Below are 25,074 nucleotides of genomic sequence, written 5' to 3' on the forward strand. Positions count from 1 at the left end.
CAAGCTGCACTTGTGCTCCTGTCGCTGTGAAAAATCATAGCTCGGAAAAATCCTATTTCCCCCCCCATTTTGTGCAGTATTCTCTGTAATGAGGAAACGTGGCTTTTTAAAGAGAAACAGCAAATAAACCCAGATCTCAGTCTCCATACAGACCACACAGGAATATTAAGCATGCAAAAAATGCATATTTAGGGATAAAATTTTCAAGTGAACACTTTAGACTTCAAGTTTTCACTATTGATACAACTATCTCAGCCTTAAAACCCTTCTGTTCTTCTCTTTCCCAAATCCAAGCAAATTACAGGAAGAAGGTCACATGAAAGCAATGTTTGTGTTGCCTCTTTGTAGCTTAAGAAAAAGCCAACTTCCCAACTCCCATTTTCACTAAAGGAAATAATAAAATTAGAGCCTGTTCCTGGGTCCTGCTCTGTACAAGGTCTGGATTGGACTTTTGGATTATGGGTACCACCCACAGACAAAAAATATATAGGCTTAGTCCTGTGGACTTCTGATTATTCCTCAACATCCTTCATGGCATCTCTTACCCCTTTAAGATAAATAAACTACCATTTTGATCTGATAGCACTATGTCCAATGTCTTAGGTGCTGATGATACCAGGTAAGTGAGGAATAAGGCCTGTGGTTCTCCCTCGCCAACCTCTTACAGAACAATGAAAGAACCTTGGAACATTTGAGGCTTTTACTGGGTAGGAGTTGCAGTGTATTTTGGGGGGTTTTGCTGCTGGAAGACACTGCTCCATTTAAAGGACAGATTCAGTGTGCAACTACTTGAAACGAACTTGGATTAAGTGTTTCCTAACTTCACCTGGTCTATACTATATGCACCTTAAACTGTAGGTGGGTCTCCTTTGGCAAAGGCTGTTGCTTGCTCAGGAAGCTTAACAGTGTGTGCATCATCCTGGCATTTTGGGCCTGATTCTACAGGTGCTTAAATGAACCTTCACCCCTGCACTCACTGCATCAGACTCTCAAGGGATTCAGAGAAGTCTGAGGCATCTGACTTTTCACGGAATCATAGTCCAAGGGATGGGAGTTTAAAGGCAATAGAACAGTTCTCCATAAAACTCTACAAATCTGCACATTCTCAGCTTGTTCAGAAGTTTAATAAATTGGTCTTTTTCACAGAAAACTGGCAGAACTTCCACTGGTGTTTACTGGAGATAGCTAATTGACTTGAGCTACATTCTGTAGACATTTTACGTAGGAATCTATCCCAGCAGTCAGTTGGAAGGATATTTTATTGCTCAGCTGTATAGCTGATATTCAAAAATGTGTGGGTTTTGCAGTTTCTAGGGCCAGGCTTTTACTTTTTCAGGAAGCAATCTTCCCTTCTATGATTAATGAGTGTGTTGAATTGTCTAAGGTAGGGAACAACAGCTTGAAATTACTACTGGGATGTCATGTGCTATGAGAAACCAAAGGGAGAGTGTGGAACTAGATCTCCAGCAGGAAAACAGCTGGTAAAAAATTAAGCCAAGTGTGTTTCCAAGTCAATCCCGGAATGCAGGCTGCAAAACAACATGTGTTCAATCAGAAATCCTCAAAAGAAAGACCATTTCATCAAGCAGATTGGCTGCCTCAGATGAAGGACATTATAACCAACTGAGAAACTCTTACCTCTGTAGGTTTTCTTTCCCTTGGTTTCTTTATTTTGTATGCTTCCAACAGGAGCTGAGAGAACTCAACATCATAAAATAGAAGAGGCTTTAAGGGAGTATGACAGCAGGCACTGTCTCCAGCCTTGAACTGAACTAATTTCTCTTGACACTTAATGGTTTTCTCCTAAGAGAGCCCACACTCACTAACTTCTTCTACATCATTAGTCTGACTCCTGCCTCTCAGTGTGAATGAGATACACTGTGGAAAATTCTACCACATCCATTAAACTTCATCCTGTCACTCCATCCTCTGATCACACCTTTGGAAACATTCACCCAACTGCCCCAAGGGCAAACAACAGCAAGACAGAAACTTTACCAAAGCTCTGTAAGGCAGACATACAGATTTTATATATATATATATATATTCACAAGAGCAACTGTTTTATCTTAAAACCTTTCTAAAACAGGAATATACTGCAGGTTTTGGCAGTAGAGATAAAATATTACGGGATCCAGCCTTATTTTGTTTTTCTCATCCAAATATACACATTGTTATAACAGAGAAATAATTGCATCCAGAATTATTACTGCTGCTTGATGACCAAAATTCCTCATACGCTGCTCTGCACATGAAACTACTGCAAATATCCATCAACAGATGGATTGGCCAACAACAGCTTCTTTTGGGTGGAGGAAAAGAAAAGAGGCATAAACATGGTTCACTTAAAATGCAGTGACAAAAATGGCATTTGAAGGCCTGTGTTCAAAACAGTCCCATATTGTTATTACAGATGGAAACAGTGAGGGAAGAGAAACAGAAGAAACAAAAGCCAGCTTTTGTGAGTTCCAGAGCAATCCCTTATGATCCTGGGTCTTGTATAAGATGATTTGGAAGCTTTGGAAAGGCATTCAGGGTCTCTCTCTGAATAAGGCACTGAAACACACTGTATTCCATGAGCCTGGCCCAGTGCCATGACAGTTCCTGCGTAATTCATTGCACGTTTTGCTAAGTGTTCTCTGTGTATCTATATAGATATATATACACATAGACATATATGTATTTCTCCATATGTTTTCCTGCAAAACAGAAAACATAAAGTAAGTTACATAACGGAATACAGAATTCAGAATAAGACACACATAGTACCTGTTGACATGGCACATGTGCCCCAAAACTAAACCAGAGATGCATTGATTTTGAATAAACCCTAAGACTGTAGATATAAATTATTTCTTGTTTAACAAAATTTTCATATAGCCCAGCCAGGAGAGCTGATGTTTGACTTCCCAAGTACCTTCTGGCCTTTTCAAGCCCCATCATCTTTTAAGCTTATTAGCACTATTCCTAGCAATTCCTTGTGTCATTCTCCGTGACAAAAAGTTGACTAGGGACAAAACTATTTTTTTCCCCACACTTAAGGGTTTAGATCTCCGGAAGCAAAGAGCAGTCCTGAACCTCATCATCTTTGAACATAAGATGCTTAAGACATGCAGTAAATAGATCATTATTCTTATGGAAAAAAAATGTGTATTCTTTAAATATCATGTCCCTGTATCTTTTTTCTGCAGTTGAAAAGAGATTCAAGTAGAGATGCTATTTTTTCCATAAGAAATACACTAAGTATAGCATTATTTTTCCTCTCTGAGTGGTCAGTGATTTAAATACTGCTTGAGACAAGAGTTTATAATCTAATGATATTTAACGGACACCAATGGGTCTAATCTTACTTTATTTGTCTATTTTTTAAATCTATTTTCACCTCATGTCTTCTGCATCAGCAAACTTCACAGTTTGTTCTTTTGAAGTTTTCCTTTTGAAGTAATTGCTTAAAAGTATCATGAAATACCTTTGCATTTTTTTGTTATTGGAATTAGTGAACAAGGACCTGCATCTTTAACTCCTGTGTCTGCTCTGGCTACAAACAGAAGACAATAAGAACAGTCCATTAAGAACTCTGATAAAGCAGACATATACTGTTTCATTTTACAAAATATTGTATTTTCAACCCTTTTTGATTTGTCATGTTTTAGTGTAAGTCTTTAAGTTCAGGGTTCAGACACTCGCTTGTTATGATTCAATCGTGTGTGAATTGGAATTATTTACACAAGAGTCTGAGAACTGGGGTTTTGATTCAATTCAACTACAGTTGTTACCTCCCACATGATGGGATTGTGTGAGTTCACATTTTATCTCAGTTCTTCTTCCTCTTCCTCTTCCTCATCTTCCATTTCCTCTTCTGAGTCATCCTTATTCTTTGAACTGTTGCTGAATTCAAGGTTCCCCTCAATATCCAGTACCTGTAAGTGCTTCAGGTTTTGGAAGGTACTTTCTTTCAGTGCTCCAACTGCAATCTTATTAAACCTTAAACAAACAAAAAGGCACCCCTGTTAAAATAAACCCATTTTTATATACAGCACAGAAATGAGGAGACTAAGAGGAAACCATTCTGCAGCTACTCTACACTGACCCAAGTTATTCCAAGTTTACACTGACAGACAACAGCACTCTAGAAGTGCTGACTCCTCTGGATGGGGGAAGAAAAAAAATCATAATATTGGAATTCCTCCCCCACAAATTCTTTCTCTTGCTGTTCTCCTTTCTCCTTCCCAGAGAGGAAAGGCATCTGCTTCACAGCCCACATTTTAAATTATAACTGATTTTTCATAAAATTCTGTGTCATTCCTTGACAGTTTAATTTTTCACCTACAAAACTCAAAACAAAGTAACCCTTTAAACACAAAGCAATAATTTCTCAGCTGTTTTTTGCATTTCCAGGAATACAAATAAACTAATCTGCAGTTTAAGAACCTGTCACATCTGTTACTCTTGAAGATGCTTAAAATTGTATTCTGTGTAATATTCAATATGTATATTATTGTTTCACAGCACTGGAGTGATTAATGGCCTCCCATTAAAAATACAACTGAGCTTGGGTGGAGTTGCCTCCTGAATATGTTAGTGAAACTGTTTTGCAAATTCCTTTTTTCTTTATACAGAAATATAGAATGTGGTATGTGGTTTCTGGTTCACATCCAAGCATTCACTAAAATCTCATAAATGTGAGCAGCTGAATAGACAGACTGCTCTAATTTACACCAGACTTTGTAATTTTATTTGCTTGGTATGGACTCATTCATCCATAAAGGTATGCTCCAGAACTATTCAGAAATATGGGGCAGTTTAGGTGCATATAGACAAAATAAGACCATATTTAGCTTTGTGCAGCCTAGGCTTTTTGAACACATCCATTGGATAAGCTTAATCAAATATTCTGTAGGGATTCATGAATTACTTCTAATTAATATTTTCAATAATATTCCACCAGCTTAATACTGAATATATTACAGGGATAGATTGACTTCTTATAGTATAAATCTCTGTTTAAATCAGTTCTTACTGTGAGTTTACATTACTTGTAAAAGAAGGTCAGTATCTGTCATCTATATAAACAAAGTCCTCATCCAACTGACAGAGTGGGGAAAAAAAACAGCAAAGCCCCTAAACTGAGTTACGTAACTGTCACAGTTGTAACTTGTCACTTGTTGCTGACAGAGCTATCAAGGGAATGCAAACAACTCCAAGATTAGTCACACACACCTCACTGGAGGGGGATTTTGTCAAAATCCAGTGCCAACAGACACAGGCAAAGCTGTACTTCTACAAGGGGATTGTAAACTTTTGGCTCACAGCTGAATATTGGAATATGACATCATGTTAAACATTAATTGCCCAGAATTACTGGCATGCCCAATCCATTCTAATAAGCATAGAAAAGACAAGCTTTCTAAAAAGAGCTTTTTGTGTGTGTCCATGTCTTTTCTGAGCAGATGAATGTAGTTTTGTCACACATTACTATAAACCAGAGATGCTTGTTCAGAAAGTAGAGATTTTAAATACTTTCTAAAAAGTAAGCAATTATAAAGTGAATGAAGAAGGAAAAAATCTTGTGTGTTGAAGTGGAAACTTGACCTTACCTGAGGTAAATCCCCTTTATATTGGGTGTGGATTCAAAAGCATTCTCAGAAACTGTTGTGATCTTGTTGTTCTGGAGATACAGATACTCCAGAGATTCTGGCAGGCCTGATGGGATAGATGTCAGTTGGTTGCCAGCCATGTCTAGGGACTGCAAGGAAGAGACAACAAGGGACCAAATAACTGAATTTAAATATTAGAAACACTCCAGAAAGAGATTTAAGTTTGAAGTTATATTTATTATAGAATAAACTAATTTAATCTCCCTCTAATTTGCATCAAGGTAAGTGTGGCCAAGATAGTTCTACTCTCTTACACTCCTACTGAGCATCCTGATTTCACATGATAGGTCACGCTGGTTTGTTTCAGAGTTCCAACATTTCTTTATCTCTGTCCCCAGGCATTAATCCCATGTCTGCTTTAAGTAAATTAAAAACAGGCTGGGTTTCAGATATGCAGGAGAATTCCTTGGCATCTGCTACTGCAAACACTTTGCTGGCTAAGGATGGTGATAGGTACAGTTCCACATTAAACCATCTGGAAATATTCTAACATGGAGAATGTATGAAGACAGCAGGACTAAAGGTCATGGTAGTTTCTCAGATTAATTTTATGCAAGAGAATGGATCAGTAGAAATGTTTTGTTATCCTGTATTGTAGTATTTTCATAGCACCAACCTGACACTCACTATTTACCCACTACTCAAAGCCACACTTCTGCAAACAATTGTCCTCATTCCAGCGTTTTTATTCTTCACATAATGCCAGTCTGGAAAACAATTATCATAGAACTATTGAATTGTTTAGGTTGGAAAAAAGCTTGAAGATCATTGACTCCAACTGTTAACCCAGTACTGCCAAGTCCATTATGTAAATGTCTCGCTTTGCAGTTGCAGAGTCTCCAGCGATTTCCATGGCAACAGTGTGGACTAAAGCATTTACTAAGTATATTCATGATCAGGATCTTTATGGATGGTTATTTGCCAAATTCACTCCAGTGCAACAACTCAGAAACCAACTGCATAGTTAAGCACTTAATGATAAAAAAGATTCAGCTGGAAACAACCAACAAGCAGTAACGCTGTTCCAAAGAAAAGCAACAGCCATAAATGCCCCATTAGTCCAGCAGAACTTGAGTTCTGTGCTATTATCTGAACCCTGCTAATGGGAGTGGGGTTTGCTGTGGGGAAGGCCAATGGTTCAGTCAGCAACACCTCTGGCTTTACACCGACTGCAAAGGAGTGAGAGTAGAACCAAAGTTCCACATAATTGTGAATCAGGACCTTTGAGAAGGAAAGCTCATCATTCCAACCAGCAACTCCAGCTGCCTAACAGGGCTCATGACCCATTTTTGTTGGGAAATAAAACAACGTACATTTTATTAAGGTACAGCAGAAAACCAATCCCAGCAGTCTGTAATTTTCAATAGTATCTTCCTTCCAGCCTGCTTTGCATGTTAAATATATTTGCACATACACTCACATACATATCAGTGAGGCACCAAACAAATGCAAAAGGTATTATTAAAGCCAGGGGCCAGATCTGAAGCTGATGCAAACAGCTCTGCAGACACTGTTGCTGCATTGCTGACTGATTGACATTAACCGAGAAACAAGCTATTGGTTCTTCCCAGACACAACAGAAAGGGAAACGTTCCTATAGATTAACATCGGGATTGTCTGAAAACACAGTGGGGGCCAGTGTGACATATGCTCCATGTCCTTATCCCTGATCTGCTCTGAGATGTGCACACTTTGCCTGTGCAGTGACCTGACCATATGCACCCTCCATGGCTGCCATATGACACAGGCAATACCTTTCACTGCAGGAAAGGGGCCGTTGCCTAAAAGGAAATGCAGACAAATCCTTCAGCCAGCGTAACAATTCTGAAAGGTCATTTTGCTCAGCACAAAAGTGATTGTTCCTGCCTGCCTTATGGTTTGTGTTTAACTTTCTCCAACAATTAAGCAAATGAGAAGACTGCTGATTGAATCCAGACCTCCGAGCTGCTCCCCAGGTGCCTTAGCCAGCTGAGCTGCTAAATCCTACAGCTTGGCTTGTCTGACTGTAAGCTGATGTGGGGGCTTTGAGAATTAAGAGTGTTTTTGTTTATGCATTCCTTCCTCCTGCTGTCTCTATTCAGAGCTGATTTTAAATCTTTTGGGAGACGAGCTATTTGAAAGGCCTAATTTCAGTTTTAATGACAACATTCACTGATGTTTTTCTGAAAATATAGGGCACTGCCAGGATTCAGAAACAAAGCTGGATTAGCCAGGAGTGGAAGGTGCCCACCTCTGGCACAATAGCACATCATTTCTACTCTAGAAACAGAGTGTGTAGCACTTAAAATGCAACCCCCAAAACACGAGGACCAAGCACATTTAGTATTGGTGCTACATAATTTGATTTAGGCAGACAGACAAAGATATCAGCATCATTGAAACAATTAGAGAAGGTGATGTTTCTACCTGAAGACTGCTGAGTTCTCTCCATGCTCTTGAATAAATTGAATTTACTTTCAGTTTATTGTTGCTCAAATACAGTTCCCTCAGTTTTGTCATCCCAGACAAAGTCCCTTTGGGGATGATGCTTATCTCATTCTCCTTCAGCTTCAGAACCTGCAGGTTCTTTGGAAAGCCATAAGGCACTGTGTGGAGATTGTTCCCAGAAAGATCCAGGGACTTCAGCTGCCGCAGTTTACGAAAGGCCTCCCGATGGATCTGGGCACTTGTGAGCTTGTTGTAGCTCAGGTTCAGCTCTTCAAGGAAGTAAGTGGTAGCAAAGTCATTCCTGTTAATCTCTGAGATCTGGTTATGAAGGATCATAAGTGTCTTCACTCGCCGGGGCAGCCCACTGGGGATCCTCTCCAGCATGTTGTTGTACAGGTGGACAGTGTGCAGCTTCTTTAAGCCCTGGAAGGCTGAGGGATGAATACCTCGGGCCTTTAATTTGTTATTGTGGAGCAGAAGGTACTCCAGGTTCTTAATTTGGGTCAAGACATCTCTGTCAATCACCTTAATTGCATTCTTCTCCAGATGGAGGAGGACGATGTTTCGAGGTAAACCACTTGGGATTTGTGAGAGGTTATTGCTGGACAAATCCAGATATTCAAGACTAGACAATTTCCTTGGGAAAGCAGGAAAGAAAACACTTTGATTCTGCAAGGTGAAACAATAACCAACTTCCTCAAAGATTTAACTTTAATCTTTGCTTTACAGCCTTTTTACCCAGCACAGCTCCCACTACTGACTGCCCTCTTCTGACTCATGGTATCAGTGATGTGGACACCAAAACAGGGAGCTCCCATTTTGCCATTAGGGATTAGGACTTGGCATTGCCACCTCTCCCCAGCCACACCAGCAAGAGAACATGCCAGAGTCCACAGACACCCAAACTGCCACTGAGCTGAGGCCTGAGATGAGTTTTGCAGTCCCAGATAGCAACATATGAGCCATTTCAGTGAACAACAACCACAAGGAAGATGCCATTGGAGCACCACCAGAACACAGAGTTTAGCTCTCGGTTTCACAGAAACAAAACCTGAGCATGAGTAATTTCTGTCTCTCTGAAAATACATACTGTAACTTAAGGCAGGTCTGCTTTCTCGATGATAAAAGGTTACTTTTATGAAAAGCAGAAATGCTACCTCAGTCTCTTGGGCTAAGGTAGTGAACTTCTCCTGACCCTCCAGTATTATGGAAATGAGTCAGGGCTAGAGCTGCTTTGTGTAAGCTACTGAATCTGGATTCCACGGTCTCAGTTGAAGCTAAATTAAATCCTCAGACCAGCCACTTATACCAACTGGATGTGGATCAATGGTATTATATGCCAGGACTGAGGAACCCTGTATTCCCTTGTATTTCAAGTCAGTTGCTCAGTTCAAATTAGAGTTTTAATCTACTTGACACTACATAACCCATTGCAGATGACTAGAAAGTTTTTAGGAAACATGAGAGCTAATGTGTTACAGGCATTACTGACTGGTTACTACACTGCTAATCCAGCTATCCAAACATGCTCTGAACAAATATAATCTTTAGGTAAAACACTTCACTGCTGCCATTTGCAAGGTTTCACCAGGATGGGAATATCTTAACAGAAATTGTATGTCCAACATGACCTGGAGGTGGACTCAATACAGATATAGTAAACCACTGAGGGAGGTTTCTGGGAATGGGAAATGGAAAAGGAAAGTACAGTTTGGTACATTTTCATGTCTGAAGATCAGGAGGGTTTACAGAACTAAATTATGGGCAGGACCAATTGTGTAGTCTGGATTTTCAGGTAGAACAAGGGCAGCAGTCAGTGCAAGCAGAGGAAAAAAATGTTAAATTTTTGAAATGCTAAGTCCCAGGCTAAATCTAGGACAGCCAAAGGCTATTTTTGTTGCACTAGTTGGTAGCAAAGCTTTTGCAGCCATCTGGCTCTTGAGCAGCACCATTGCATCCCTGCCTGCTCCAGCAACCACCTGCACTGGGGTACAGCTGGGCCAGGGGAATTCACAGCTCTGTGTCTGTGCTGCTTTCAAGTCACCTTCACAGAACACACAAGTGGCTCCAGTGAAGATGAAGGACTGGCTTTAATGCACAGTGAAGTGCCCTTGAAACTGGAAAGTCCCAGGTAACCTCACTTTTGACTGTTTTGGAAGAACAGAAAGTAGCTTTCAGGTGGCTTTTCCCAGAAAGGACTTAGTACCTGGTGTGACTGGGTCTGTGGCAGGCAGGGAGTGGTGCAGTCTTATGTTCAGTGTTCTGTGTTTTGTTTGAAACTATTCTGCAACCACTCACCCGGACCTTTCCTTTTAAATGGCAGTGTCTGAACCTCAGACTTAGCAGCATTATACATAACATCATCCAGCTTTTACTAACTTTACTTTTTAGTGTGTCCTTTGTTCAGTAGATGCACGACTGTCCCAGAGGGGGCAGACAGACACAGAGGTACAAAGTGCACATCTCAGTCTCACCAGAAGGTTTCGTTGTCCATTCCCTCATTAGACAAGTAGTTATTCTGCAGGTACAGCTCCCGCAGACCGGCAAGTTCGCTGAAGGCTCCTTTGGGAATCTTCTCCAGCTTGTTGCTCTAGAGTCACCAGAAGCACAAAGCACAGTATTTGGCTTGAATCAACACAATATTTGAGCTCTGTTCAACTAACACGGGCAATTAAACTTCAGAAGGGCTAGACATAAAATATTTAGGGGGCATTATAATGTGATGGACAAACCAGACCAGATTCATTTGTTAACTAATATAAAGTAGAAACCAACAGAGACAAATTTGTCTGAGTGTCTCAATAAATAGTAAAATGAAAAAATCACATCTAAAGTACACCTGTCAGATATTTTTGGTCCACTTTTGGCTGCCTCTTCATTTCTCATTGTCCTGGTTTTTCCCAGTCAAAATATCAAGGTAAATGTTACTACTGACAGATGGTGCACTTGCAAATAAAACACTAATTTCTATGCTCATCTCCTCTGTCCTTAGCACACCTGTGGACAGCAGGGAAGGAGATGAGTTCAAAGTGTAATCCTCAAAGTGTGAGACCCCTTGGGGAGATAATGGTTATCTGTAAGTGTCAAAAAAATACAGGGGACAAGTAAGTTCACACTTTGGAGAGAAATTGCAGCAATTTAAAGGACTGGACTCGTTGTGTTTACTTTTCTTCAAGCTGGAGAAGCCTGTTCTCTAGAAGACTTTAACAGGAATTCTGGTGAAACCTTCAAGGGAAAAGAGAGCTGGGAGGCAGCACAGAGTCCAGGGCTGATAACAGACTCCAGTCTCTGCACGTCCAAGGAGCTGTCAACACTCAGAGCAAGCAGACCCAGGACTCCCCACTGCTGTGGCTCTCCCATTGCTAAGGCTCAGATCCCCAGCTCAGACATGATGAAGCGTTTTTATCAGAATCAGATGACGTGGAATTAAAAATGCTGGAGAGTAGTTAATAGCACAACTCTGCTATTGTACTATTGCTGGAGGAGTTGTAGCAGTAGAGAATGACTGATCCAAACTGAATTGCCAGTTCAGTAGCAAGCAGCAGCCACTGATTGGGAAGCAGTGGTTGTATGAAATGAGTCAGTGAGCAAAGGCAGAACAGAGTGGGTAAGCAGCTGTCAGGACAAGTGGCATTAGTGGCAAATTTAACTGTGAGGTCATGGAGCCATGGCCATGGAATGATGTACTTCCTGTTCCAATATGTGTTAATATCATTGTATGCAGGGAGGAGACCAACAATGCAACCACACAGGGATTTGCAACACATCCCCCTGCAAACACAGAAAGGCATTTCTGCCCCCGGTGAGCATTCTGGTGATTTGCAAAAACACACTATTGCTTATGGACAAAAAAAAAAAAAAAAAAAAAAAAAAAAGGAAGGAGATGGGGACAGCTACTGTTGAAAGTACAGCTGTCAAGGCTTAAAGTGGGCTGGGGATGTTTCCAGCTGCACTGGGATGTCTTGGCTGTGTGCTGTGAAACCCACACATACACAGTAGTTTATCACAATCCTAAAGGATTACAAAACTTTGTTGTCATTACCTGTAAGTGTAATTTATACAGTGCTGGAGGGAGATTCTTTGGAACATACTTCAAGAAATTGCTGGACATGATGAGTATCTCCACATTATTAGAGCCATTGAACATATTATCAGGTAACCCAGCATCTGAAAGTTTGTTGTTATGAAGATACACAGATCTGTTGGAAGGAAGTAAAAGATGAAGTTCAACAGATAGGGAGATCTGGAGTTTTTGTTTACTGAGAGAAAGCTTAGTTTAAAACTTAATTTGAATTGTTTTTTCTTTCCTTGAGATAAAACTAGATTTGTTTTTAAAGTGTGCCCTTTAATTTAGCAAGGGATACAGATGCAAACCAAATGGTCAGACCCAATATTCTCTGAAAGTTAGGTCTATTCAAAATCCAAATCTGCACATGAATACAAATTTCACAAGTGGCCTTAACTTCTTACAAGAAATTGAGCACAAGCCTGGAACTGTGCAGCACTTAGAAACACAGAGTGCCAGTGTGGGGTCTCACTCAGAGGGTTAGAATTCATCTCTGTTTAACAGACCTGGCCCCAATTTTAATTTCTATTTGGAATTGAGTCTGGAGTGCTTGGGCTTACAAGATCAGCCTGGAGGTCTCGCAAGGAAGGACCAGCACTGAACCCTCCATTCCTTCTGCTCCCATGAAGGCTGGAAATACCCAGGAAACAGTTTCTCTCCTACTCCTAGGACTCAGAATAGGATACTGACAGAAAGACAACAGATTTACTTAGTCTGGCAGGCTTTTCTCTTTTCTATGCTTTGGTTTTTAATGAGCCATTGGGATTGAGAGACAGAGTTTTTTACTTTTCCTTTGCCCTTCTTACTTTTAACCTTTAATACTCACAAAGATTTTCAGAAACTGATTCATCCTTACACAGGTTTCAATTCTGTACAAAGCAATGTACCTCTATGAAGTTATTCCTCCTTTTCACTGGCTTAACAGCTAAATTAATTCATTTTACTTCTTTTTAACAAAAGAAATTATAGGCTTTTAGTGACTTTGATTACCTCTTCCTTTCCTGGGTTTACCCCCAGATGCAGCAGGCAGCTAAATTTGTAGAGAGAGGTTAAAACTGCAAAAGTGTCAAGGTGAGCTTTTTAAACTTGTTCCTGGATTCTCTACCAGTTGCAGAGAACTTGGCAACATTCTTCTGGAAGGAAGGAAAGGCTCAGTATGGAAATACAATTGTGTGATCACACACTCCAGGGAGTTCAGAGCTACACTGGAAGTATTGTTTACCCTGCATGGTCAGCTGTACTTTTAACTCACAAATATTTGCCTTTCTGAAAAACTTACTCTCCAAATAATCAGTCTGAGATCATGAACTCTGCTGGGGGCAAAAAAAACAACTAAAACAACTGTGTTGGGATTTTGTATGAGTAACCTTGGAAATCAATTAGCTCTTATTCTGATTAAAATTCATGTTGGTATAGAAGAGTGTGAAAATCATTTCAGAAAAGTCAATAATTTTAATATGGAATCAAAGCACAGCAGCATCTCCACCTGAGATTAAGGAAGAAAACATGTATAAATCTAGCTTCTTTCAAAATGAGATATTGCCAGAAATCTGTGAGTGACTCAGCCCTTTCAGCTTCCAAGAGCCCAAGAGACCAAAGGCCCAGGAAGTGCAGGGCAGCTCCAGCTCTCAATGAATTCAGTAGGAATGGAAATTTCTTCAGTTCATCACAAGACTGGGCTGTAGGGGCTCAGCTGGGCCAGCTGTAATTAACTGCTTCCAAACCTGGCTGCATAAATTGCTCCCAGCAGTTTGGGATGTCTTTGTAGGATCTGGATGGTGCAGTGTGTGGATGCTGCAGATTACTCAAAACCCCTTTAGAAAAGCCCACAGCTCACAGGAGTGAGGAGTCTATATGCCTCTGAGTTTGACATGGATCAATCCAGGTGAGAAGATCACAGCCTGAACCCAGCAGAGACCTTTGGCAGCACATCTGGAGTATGAAACCTTTCTGAAGGTACTGAAGTGCTTACCTTGAATAGAACTGAGTTCTACTGCACTGAGTACTGTCCCCCTGTTTTCACTTGTAAAAATGAACAGACTATAATAAAACTAGAAATTTCTAAACAGCTAATCTCCATTTTGAGAAAATAAATTGTTCTTTTCAAGTCAAATACACACATAAAATGGGGGCAACTTTATTTTATATTTGCAGAAGTGTTTGGCAGCTAGCAAAAGCCCTTGGAATGTGTTTGTTTGATCTTTCATGCTGAGAATAACAGTTTCTTTCCAAAACCAAAAGTAGGCAATAATATAGTTTAGCCAGATAGTTTCTTATCACCCACCAACTGCATCCAAGCAGTGGCAGAACACCAGTATTGTTTTACTTCCCAGTCCCTTACCTCAAGTTTGGTTTCTGTCCAAATGTGAGCCCATATATCTTAGTGAGATAATTGGCTGCAAAATCTGCACTGATCAAGGTATTTGGTAGGAATTTTGGAGCCACTGTTAGCTGTAAAAGAAATATACAGGGGAGTTCCAATGAAATGCAGCAAATGTTTTAACCAAGTATTAGAGCAGCAGCAAAACGCTTGCAAATTTATCTTCCCTAAACAGGCAAAGATAAATTAAATTGAATGTAGATTGCATGAACAAAAACAAATTGTCCTCACTCACTAATCTCTCCAGGAAGGAGACAGACTTTTGCTCTAAGATATGAAAATGTTTGTTTTGGTTGGAAGGGTTCTGTCTCTTTTTGATGGAAGAAATCAAGAAATTGTTATTCTGAGAGCAAACACTTTGCTTGTTATTGTTCCTAATTCCTCAGTCTGCTGTGCCAAAAAAACTCCAACCCCCCTCACAGTGATCTACTGCTTATTCTTTTATGAAAATGCGTTGTGGAGGGGAGGTGTCACTTCACACATCTGCTCCACTGCATCCACTGATGATGATCTCTGCAAGGGGGATTCAGGCTCCCAAAGAATAAGGAGACTTCTGAGCCAAATGATGGAATATTGAATGGCACTTCAAAGCAAAGTGTTACAGCAATACTTTGTTCAATAAACAAGTGATGCATCAGGAAATACGGAAAGGCCCTGTCCTCAAAACTTTATAGCTGACAACAGGTATAGGATTGAATGTGTTGGTTTTGTTGCTATTTTTATCAGTGATTTTAAAAGGCAACCCTAGAAACATCTGCATCTGAACAAACTGGTGGAGTAACACAATAGCCAGCATCACTGAGTGGCTGTCAATAACAAAGTCATTCACCTACAAACCGAGAATACAGATTACAATCCAGGCTGGATGGAGGACAGTTTTCTGGGAAGCATAAACCCAGAAGCTTTCTGCATCCAGATAAAGCCTTTGGGAAACAATTTTTTTGACACAATGGTGTAAGAGATGATCCTTGAGTAGAGGAGACACTGAATTGCAGCTGGGAGGTGCAGCCACCCTGTTCACTGCAGTACCAATGAGGCCACTCCATGTTTTATGTGCACTCCAAAGGGCTCTTTCCTAGGGAGATACTGAATTCTTTGAGATCAGGATGGGAAACTGGGGCAATGGAAGAAATCTGCCTTCTAGCTTGAAGTTTTTGAATCTGTAATCTTTCTCACAGCTCTGTTGTGTGAAACAGAACCTGGTCCTTGCAGCCTACAAAGCACAGCAAGACTCATATAATGAGAAACCATATTTTTCAAACATTTATTACCATAAAACTGCAGTGGGTTATAAATAATAGTGTAAAACCAAAAATATTTAAAATATGAACAGTGTGTGAAAGAAGAGACACTTTATTGGAGAACTGCCTAACCCAAAGCTTAAACTATGTATTTATCTAAAGGGTGTCTACACCCCTCTCTACTGGTATGTCAAGAGTGCATTGATGAACTCCATCCACGAACTTAAAATTTACTGGATTCATAAAACAGTCTTTCTTTTAAAAAAATTGATTACATTATTTACTGGTTTTCATTTTCAGCTGTCTCAAACACTCCATCCTTAGCCTGTCTTAAACATTAAATGGTCACAAACACAAAGATCTTTCCCACAAATCACACTCCTATCAGCATTTCCAGATGGTTAGTGAGCACTGGAATGAGCCATTCTGCATATTCCTGCAGTTGCTCTTGGCTTTGGTGGTAATCTCTCACCTCCTGATCTGGGAGATAGGATTTCAGGGAGATGGATAAAAGCACTCATCTCTGACTAAGAAGGTCTGACAGTGCCTCAGAAAGAAATAAGTCTCTGGCATGATGTAATTCTGACAGTTCAGACACAGGAAACAAGACCTAATCATTTTCATACACAGTGGTACATTAAAGCTTTTGTCCAGTCGGGTCATAACTTTTGCACAAAGCAAAAGGCATGGCTCAGACATGTGAAATAATCAGAGACATCAGGATCACAAGAAAGAGGAAAGAGAAAGAGAAGTTTAATCCAAAAAGAGTTTTCACTTGCTCAGGATTTTGCTTTGGCATTTCAGCACTTGGTCATGAGACTGATTTGCACTGATTACCTTCTTGATGGATTCATGCTGGATTGTTTTAAGTGTTAGCAAAAATAAAGTTGACTTGAATAACTTTGTCTAACTTATTGCCTAACAAGGAGCAATCTGCCATTTCTCCTACTGCAATTTTCTTTCAACTTTACTGCTGCACCTTCCTTTCCATATGGCAGAGTGTTTCTCCACTGTTAACTAATGAATTCAGAAGGTTAATGAAAAAATCATTACCAGTTTTGGATTGATTGGATTTTTTTTTTTGCTTGGATGAAGCTTTGAGAAAAACAGAAGTGCTGGATCAGGGTGAATCCCATACCACTTTGAGTGAGGATGTGGGGAAATGTAAACCTTCTGTCCCCAAAATCATCTGCTTATAGTCAATAATAATGACAGCTCAGGATCTGATCTATCGTTTGTTGGACCAATTTCTCCCATTAACAAGGTTTAACTTTGTTTGAGAGATACAAAACATGAGAGTGGGGTGAAAAATTAAAAAGGAAACTACAGCATCCACTCTTTATTTTAAGTATTTGTTACTCACAGGCCACAGCAGGCTTTTACTCTCTTACATTTCTTTTCTCTGACCAACTATGCCAGTTTAATGAAAGATGATTTAGCTCCATCTGATGGGATCACAATGGAAGATAAAGCAGCATTAAGATAATCCATAAAACAAGGAGCAAACTACCAGCAAATCCCTGCTCTCCTCCAGACACCACAGTAACTTGATCCACAGTGTTTCCTGCTGCAGAGAAGATGCAGTTTGAAGCCAATCTGGTTTGTCCTGGCTTGTGATTTATAAAGAAATGTGTTATTTTTGCGGGTCCACAGCTTCTCACTATAACTACTTGTGACATTCGCTGATGTTTGCAATTTCTTTTGGGATTCTTTTCTTTCTGCAGCAAAGCCAGAAAAACCAAACACTTTGTTTTGTTACACAGGGAAAATCAGAGTGCAAGGTTCTGGAATATTAGTCACAGTCTGGCTTGTTCCTTTTTATGGAGTTATTAACTGCCAAGATTGTTACATGGAAATGGTGCTTGAAAGAGAGAAAAGAACACAATGTTACTGTACTAAGGAATGGGTTCTATTCTCAATCACTCCATACAGAAATGTATGGAGTGATTCTGGATGTGTCTTGGCCTGACTGAAACCTGAATGTGGCCACATGTATTCAATCAGAACATCAAATGGTCCCAGATTTTAAGAGGATAATAAAATATATATACAGACATGCAGAGAGAGAGAGAGAAAGGGATGGAAGGGCAGGATTTCTGTAGACAAAGAAGTTCTGCCTGATCTTTTAACTTATATTTTTCTGTGGATCCCAATTTCTTCTGTAGCAAATATTTGTGGACAATCACTGGGGATAAAGGAAAGCATAACAGGAGCCACCCAGATGTATGTGAGAAGCTATTTAATTTCCTAGCTTTGGCAGGAAAGATGTGCTTCTGTCAATACATCTAACCTGGGTCAAAATAGGAAAGCACCTGGGATCTTCTCCATCAAAAGAAGAGGCTCAGCTCCTACCACCACAGTTAAAAGAATAAATTAATGGCACAGCTTCACTGTGTGAGAGTATCCTCTCCATATCCAAGCTAATAAGAATGGGAGTCAGGGAAAACTGGATAGCTTTTTACAGATTTGATGGTTCAAACACTAGGATGTGTTTGTTCACAAATTTTTCACCAGCCTCATCTGAGAAGGCAGCATTTCACATAACTACCACAGACAGGCAGGAACCAAATCTGCATGCAGCTGATCCAAAGCCTGCTGAAGACAGTGGTAACTTATGCATGCAGGGGCTCTCTGTACCTCCCTACACAAGTGAAACTTTTCACCAGGTGCACAAATAAACAAGTGTTCAAAGTATACCTGCATGTGTAGCCTCTAAACTTTTCACATACTGTTTTGACCTTAAATGAACCTGTGTTAGAATATCACTTTAGCACAGTTTTGCCTATGTAGTATGTACATTTTAAAAGAATTGACAACTTGCTCATTTAATTTTCAGAACAGAATTAGAAAAGAGCTCTGAAAGACTTCAGAATCTCTTACCTTGTTGTTTGCCAGGTATAGGTAATTCAGGTTCTCCAGATGCTCAAACGCTTCCTCTGGCAGCCCTTAAAAACAGGAATAACTAATCAGTGACATTTACCGCTTTTCTGAGTGAAAATACCAAAGGGCAGCTTTCCCTCTCAGTACCTTCCATGTGAGATTGAAACACTTTTTATAGCCACTGAAACAATCTGATTCAGACCTATTGTCTCTTGGTTTTTTGTTTGTTTTTTTTAACTGGAAAAAAGCCCTAAACCCACAAACCAAATCAGACAATACACACTCATTAAGAGCAATGGAGGACTATATAAAATCCTGATCAGACAAGGCTTGTGGCCAAACCCAGTGGCAGGTGTCAGGTACAGAGCTGTGTGGATCTGCTCTATGGCTGATTATCAGTGCTTGCAGCAACCACAGTATCTGAGAACTTTCTCCTGTAATTTGCATAAGATTCTGCAAGTCTTTTTTCTTGCAAGGATATAATCTGAGGTTGCTTAATGATCAGATCAACCTGATGTATGACTATATTGCCAAAATAACCCTGGTACCTGCATGTCACAACCCTTCTCTTGCCCTGCTCCTCCACAATACAGATACCCAAACAGTAACCAGCTCAGAGAGCTGATCCAACTCAGGGCTTATCTCCCCCAATAATAATTAATTTTCAGCTCCACATCTATCTGATCACACAAGCACAATTGCTGTCACAATGGAAGAACTGCAAGTAACAATTTGACCTGGCACTCATAAAACCATGAGTCAAAAATGAAGATATTTCCCATGTCAAAACACATTGGAAACTCAGGGCTGCACTGAAGCTTGGGAAAGAAGACATGAAGGCCTAAAGATAATAATGTCAAAGGCTGAGTATATTAAGTACAGCTTTTCTGTGCAATATAAGATTGCTGTGCTATGGGGCCCATGTATACTGTGCACACATTCTCAATAAATTTTGTTCTCTATCATTTCAATGAAGATAAAAAGACCATTTAGATCAACTGGATGATACATGAATTAATAATAATTACACCTTTTGTATCCCATATCCTTCTCTCTTACTGTTTACTACAATTCCTCTGTTTCTTTTGCTTTTCTCACTAACCCCTTGCTAAGTTTCTCTAATAAGCATAAGACTGAGCAAGCAAAACTGGCCTACAAAAATCAAAATTATTTGAGAAGGATAGAAATGTCCTTATATGCAATATATATGTAAATTCATACCAAATTTGACAAGGACAAAACTGGACCAAACTGCCCTGAGTGACTAGACTGAACTAAACAAGGTCATTCAGGAGGAAATCATTCGGCATGTGGACATTTCTGGTTCTCAAGTGCATTGCATGGAAGTGCCTGTGGGACCAGAGGGAGTTTCCTGGATGAGGAGATCTCACGCCACAGCACACGAGCTGCTGCCAGGTCTCCTCCACTGCTTCAGCAGGGCTGCATTCCTCCACACTGACTATTGTGCTCCGGATGATAAAGTGTCTCCATGCTCTGTGTGATGGCCAGAGGAGTGAGGCTCACAGCAACCCACTCCAACCACGGCAATCCATCACCCTGGCTTTCCTTATCAGCAGTCACTGGCCTCGTTGCAAAGCTGGTGTTCTGCAGGCACGTGGCTCACCTTTTGAAGTCAGCCTGTTGTTTTGCAAATTGAGAGTTTCCAGTCTATAAAGACGAGCAAGCTCTTCTGGAAAGATTTCTTCTATTTGGTTATTCTAAGAAAATGGAGAGTATTAATCATCAACAAAGCAATCCAAGAAGGATCCCAGTAAACCCAGACTGTGAACTTCAATAAAATCTGGAAGTGAACCCATCGTGTCAAATACTTGTCAAGACTATTCTCATAATGGGCCAAACTCAGATCTCAAACCCAAAATATCCAAACCTAGGAGCATCTGAAAGCCTGACTTCTGCTCATCTCCAGGAATATCCAGCTTATGCACCAGTAGCACACACAGAGTGTGACCAGCCCTGGCAAGGCCCACAGTCCATCTGCCACAGCCAAACCTTGGCTGCAGCAAAGCATTTGGTACAAGGTTGGCATGGTGGAGTTCTGAGCTTATGGCTCCTGTTATTCATGGGTTGTTCTAAAAGCCACTGGTCATGGACAGGGAGCATCAAACCAGAGCATCACTTGCACTGGTTGTGCCGTGACTGCCATCAGATATTCACTAATGCTGACCATTAATGAGTGGTTCTAGCTGGCCAACAAACTGTTGGGTTTCTTCTCATGGAGCTGTGAGAGAACGTGGAGCCCTTTTTGCCCTCCCTGGATGCGAGGTTGGGGGATGCCGATAACCAGGCGCATTCAGGAGCCGGAGCTGCACCTGCTGCTCCCGCCCGGGGCCGAGGAGGGGCCGAGGGGAGGCGCCGGGGCTGGGGATGAGCGCACGGGGGGAGCGATGGATCCCGCCCTTACCTGCAGGGACAGGTGGTTGGTCAGCTCGGGCAGCAGCAGCGGGAACTCCTTGAGGTCGATGCCGCCGCAGTCCACGACGCCCTCCTGGGTGCAGCCGCAGTCGCGGGGACAGGCGGGGCCGGGGCCGGGTCGCCGCCGCTCCGGGCCGCCCTCGGGCAGGTCGCTGTCGGCGGCGCAGCCCAGGGCCAGCAGCGCCGGGAGCCCCAGCAGCGCCAGCAGCGCCCGGCCGCCGGCGGGCATCGCCCCTGCGGGCCGGACAGCGGGTCAGAGCTTCGGGTCAGAGCCTCTAGTCAGAGCCTCGGGGCCCCGCCGAGCCCCCCAGCCCCGGCCCGGACCCCTGCCCGCTCCCCCGGGGCGCTTTCGCGGCCCCTCAAAGGCTCTCTGGCCGCTGCGATGCCCAACCGGTGTGTCCCGGGTACAGCCGGCGGCCCGGCAGCATCCCCCGCACAAGCCCCGAATCCCCGAGTTATTTATTGTTTTTTGCATTTTGAGAAACGCCAGATGATCCCGCAGATGTGGGGAAGAGGTTATGCAGTGTTAGTTCAGTGTGGTTGTCGTACCGTTCCTCACGGTTTTGCATAGGAGAAAATCTTGTTATTTAAACACAGAGGCTGGTCAGGAGTGACTCTCCGAGGGGCTGCTACGCGTGCATCGAGCAATAACAAAACCTTGCAGCTACTGAAAACAGAATGGGCTTCCTATGGATTTTGGAGAGTGCTGATCTGAACCTAAGACACTTGGCTAATGTTCAGCTTTTATCTTTCTGGCAGCAGGTTAAAATAATCCAAACAGAAGTTGAGTATCTGCTGGAGCAGCCAGCTGGCCCTAACCCAGCCCCCTCGGTCCCAGTTGCTGCCCTTCTCAGATTTCATACATAAAGGTTGCAGTCAGGGCTGGTTATGGCTTGTCGTTTATCCTCTCGGCTATTCCTCAGAGAAGGATTTGACAGCAATGAGAAAGACTTAGGGTGATCTTTTAAGGTGAAAAGGCACGATGGATTCATGACCTGATGAAATAAACACTCTCTTCATCTCTGATAGCCCAGATTCCTTCTCTGCATCAGAATCAAGAACCCCACAGGGGCAGACTGGCAGCTGTCAGAGCTGCCTGTCTCCAGTTACATCCATTCACAAATCTTTGCAGCTTTGCACCAGGAACTCTCACAGAGAGTTTGGGTGCTTGGCAGGCATTGGAGACATGCTGCTGTCAGTCACAGGCATGAAAGTCTAAAGCAACTTCTTGAAATAATGACTTGTACTTGAAAAAATGGGAGCATGTGGGACTACAGGGCAGAGCATCCCAAAACGTGGATGCTGGTTTTGCTTTAGTCCTGTCATTGCTACAAACATGCTGGGTGGATTATTTTAAGCATTTATCATTATCACTGTTTGCTTGATCCCTCTTTCCCCTGTTCCACTATTTTACAGCTTCCATATCTGTAATAGCTGAATATAATGATTCATGTCTTTTTTAGAACTTTCCTTGTATGGCAGATATTAACACTGAGACCAAAATTTGCCGTATGAGTATGCCAACAGTGGATTAGTAAAATCCTTAGTATTTTGTGACCTAATCTCAGAAAATATTTCAGAAATCTTAGGGAAAATCATCTCAGAAAGTATTTCAGATCTCTAAGATTGTCAGCACTGCTGTACCAGTATCAACACTGTTCCCATAGCACAGTTACATTGTGGTAGGTCTTGGGCTCCCTAGATTTGCAACATGCTGGCTTTTCCACATCTGTTGCTGAAAAGGTGTTAGAAAATTAACAGGAAATATTCTATCTATTGCACACTAAGATTTTGAGACAATCTCACCCCCTTATCAATATGCAAGTGTCTGCTACAATGCCTTTGGAGGGAATGCTGCTCTAGCACAGGGAGACACTTTGAATAGAGGAACATCTGTGTACATCTGGAGTGCAGGCAGTAAAACCAGGCATTTTTACTTCAAAGGCAGGCTGAGGTAACTCACTTCATTTCAACTCATTCCCATGGGCCTGATTCAAAGCCCTGTTAAGAAAGCTTCTAAAGGAGTAGTTCAAAACCCACTACAAAGAGTCAGTCCTCTTCCCTTGCTGTAGGTGGGCTTTGGACCAGGTCCCACCACCCAAAGTGGAGTGACACCAAAACCAGCTCAGGGATTTCTGTGGCTGCATCTTTCTGAATCCAGAAACAACTGATACCTGCACTTTGGTGCCTCACAGCACGAGAGTGCTCCAAAAGGCACATTCTCAAGAGGTAAACTGAAGTTTCAGGAGTTACTGAATGCTTCTCAGTGATTACACTGCCCCCACACAATCACTTTCAAAATATCTCATCTCTGTTACCTATTATTCTCCACACACATTCTCACAGGACACACACAGAGATGGAAAAACAACCACTGAAGGAGAGGATTCTCCTTCAAAATCAACAGGTTAACTGAATTTGTTAGACTGAATATCTTTGCTAAAAGCTGCAGCTGAAAGGCAGGCTGCTGCTGCAGGTTGTCTGAAAAGCCAGCTTTAAAAAAAAAAAAAAAAAAAAAAAAAGAAAAACTCACCTTTGCTGTCAGAAATCAGATGAATGGAGAAGAACATTTCTCTTGCCCCCACAGGCTCTCTCAGCTCATGCCATGTCAGTAATACGCACTGAGCTCAGAGCAAGTCTCCCCTTTCCAAGCCAGATCCTTTCCAGATGTGAGCAGCAGAACTGGAGAGAGTAACAGGCAACCCTCTACCAGTGAGAGCTTCCTGCACTTCCCAACGAAATCGGAGAGGAATTTTCCAAAGTCACCATATGGGAAAATGTGAGTAGGAAAGAGGAAGCAGCTATGGCCTGAATATAAAGACTTGGGAAATAAACAATCTCCCATTACTTTTGTCAACACAGTTTGCAGGATCTGTGAGCGAAGCCAAAAACCAGCATGCAGGAATTGGCAGAAGAGAAGCAGAGACAGTGTGTGTGCTTCTGCATTTCATTGCAGGGCACTGGAGCTGCACCCTTACTACATCTTTGAGTGCAGCTGCATTTAACCCAAATCTGAATTCCAGGTGGGAATGTCCTCCCATTCTCTGGGGGTCTGGTTCAAATTAGCTAGGAACAGATAGACCAGCAGTTTTTCCTGCATTTTATCTCCTTCCCCTTTAACTCTCCCTCCTTTTCAACACATCAACTGATCTTCAGGGACCAGAGATCAATAGGCTGAAACTACAAATGTCTTACAGGCAAAGTCCCCAAACTTGCTGTGACACCCCATCCACTCAACCTCTTCTTCATCTTCTATGCCCTGCATTACAGCACTAACATCAGAACTTTCCACCACATATGCACACGCACACACAGAGACACACAAACATTCAGCCCAGAAGCCTCACGTTTCTTATCTCCCTGCTCTTGGTGAAAGAACAGGAACATACAGTTGATAACAGTATGCTCCAAGTGCAGCAATACTCCCAAGAAAGCAACACAATTTTTTATCCCTGACAGCAGTTACTGTATTAAATATAAAGCCACCTGTTTTGTGAGTGCCCTGCAGTGCTCTGTACAGTACCTCCACAAAACCTGCAGATCTGTCCTCACCAACAACACGACCTCCTTGCTGAATTCCAAAGAAGGGACACTGATTCTTTCCTCTCCACTCCAGCTGAACTAAAGTCTAAAGCAATTAAGTTATTTCCTCCCTCTCTTCATCCAGGCTTATATCAACTGGAACTGATCCCCCTGTGTGCCACGTGGAAGTTTCAAAAGTTAGAGTGGGAAGTGTGTTTTTACTGAAACCAAAATAAAAACAAAACAAAGCTGGCTGCTTTTTCCTGGTGACTCAGAGATCCAGGACACATTTGCCTGTTACCCTTTCTGTATTACAGTGCCCTGAGTGGATACAACAAAGTATGCACAGTTTTTTCAGGGAGGAGGAGTAGGGGGATTACCTCACTCACTGTGGATGCCAGAGCAGCCCACAAGGGAGAGGAAGTGACCAGCATTCACCCCTCCCCAAAAGTGCATTTTTATCTGTGT

The 25,074-nt window shown here is 41.7% G+C and overlaps 1 protein-coding gene across 2 annotated transcripts; it reads right to left on the reverse strand.

Annotated features, from left to right (window-relative positions):
• Positions 1 to 1,639: 1,639 nt before the first annotated feature.
• PODN (podocan) lies at positions 1,640 to 24,788 on the reverse strand. 2 transcript variants are annotated; one of them, XM_083867835.1, is made up of 11 exons: positions 24,608 to 24,788; positions 21,074 to 21,318; positions 20,276 to 20,369; positions 18,652 to 18,716; positions 14,492 to 14,601; positions 12,127 to 12,283; positions 10,559 to 10,674; positions 8,064 to 8,721; positions 5,598 to 5,746; positions 3,777 to 3,984; positions 1,640 to 2,699 (listed from the first exon to the last, which is right to left on the reverse strand). In XM_083867835.1, exons 2-10 carry the CDS (start codon positions 21,311 to 21,313, stop codon positions 3,810 to 3,812), a joined length of 1,764 nt encoding a protein of 587 aa, XP_083723961.1. In that variant the 5' UTR covers positions 21,314 to 21,318; positions 24,608 to 24,788; the 3' UTR covers positions 1,640 to 2,699; positions 3,777 to 3,809. The 2 variants fall into 2 exon arrangements, with proteins under 2 accessions (XP_083723961.1, XP_083723960.1); XM_083867834.1 differs by lacking the exon at positions 24,608 to 24,788 and adding an exon at positions 23,618 to 23,907.
• Positions 24,789 to 25,074: the final 286 nt, after the last annotated feature.

The sequence above is a fragment of the Zosterops lateralis genome, assembly GCF_965231275.1.
Source record: "Zosterops lateralis genome assembly, chromosome: 9".
In the NCBI taxonomy this organism is placed as follows: domain Eukaryota; kingdom Metazoa; phylum Chordata; class Aves; order Passeriformes; family Zosteropidae; genus Zosterops; species Zosterops lateralis.

Bases quoted from the DNA above. Each gene is read 5' to 3' on its own strand.
- PODN (XM_083867834.1), bottom strand. From the start codon at position 23,654: ATGTTCTTCTCCATTCATCTGATTTCTGACAGCAAAG. The intron at 8,722-10,558 runs GTGAGACTGAGA...TGCTTTCCCAAG, and splicing joins ATGGACAACGAAACCTTCTG to GAAATTGTCTAGTCTTGAAT. The intron at 3,985-5,597 runs GTAAGGTCAAGT...TGTTTGTTTAAG, and splicing joins ATAAAGGGGATTTACCTCAG to GTTTAATAAGATTGCAGTTG.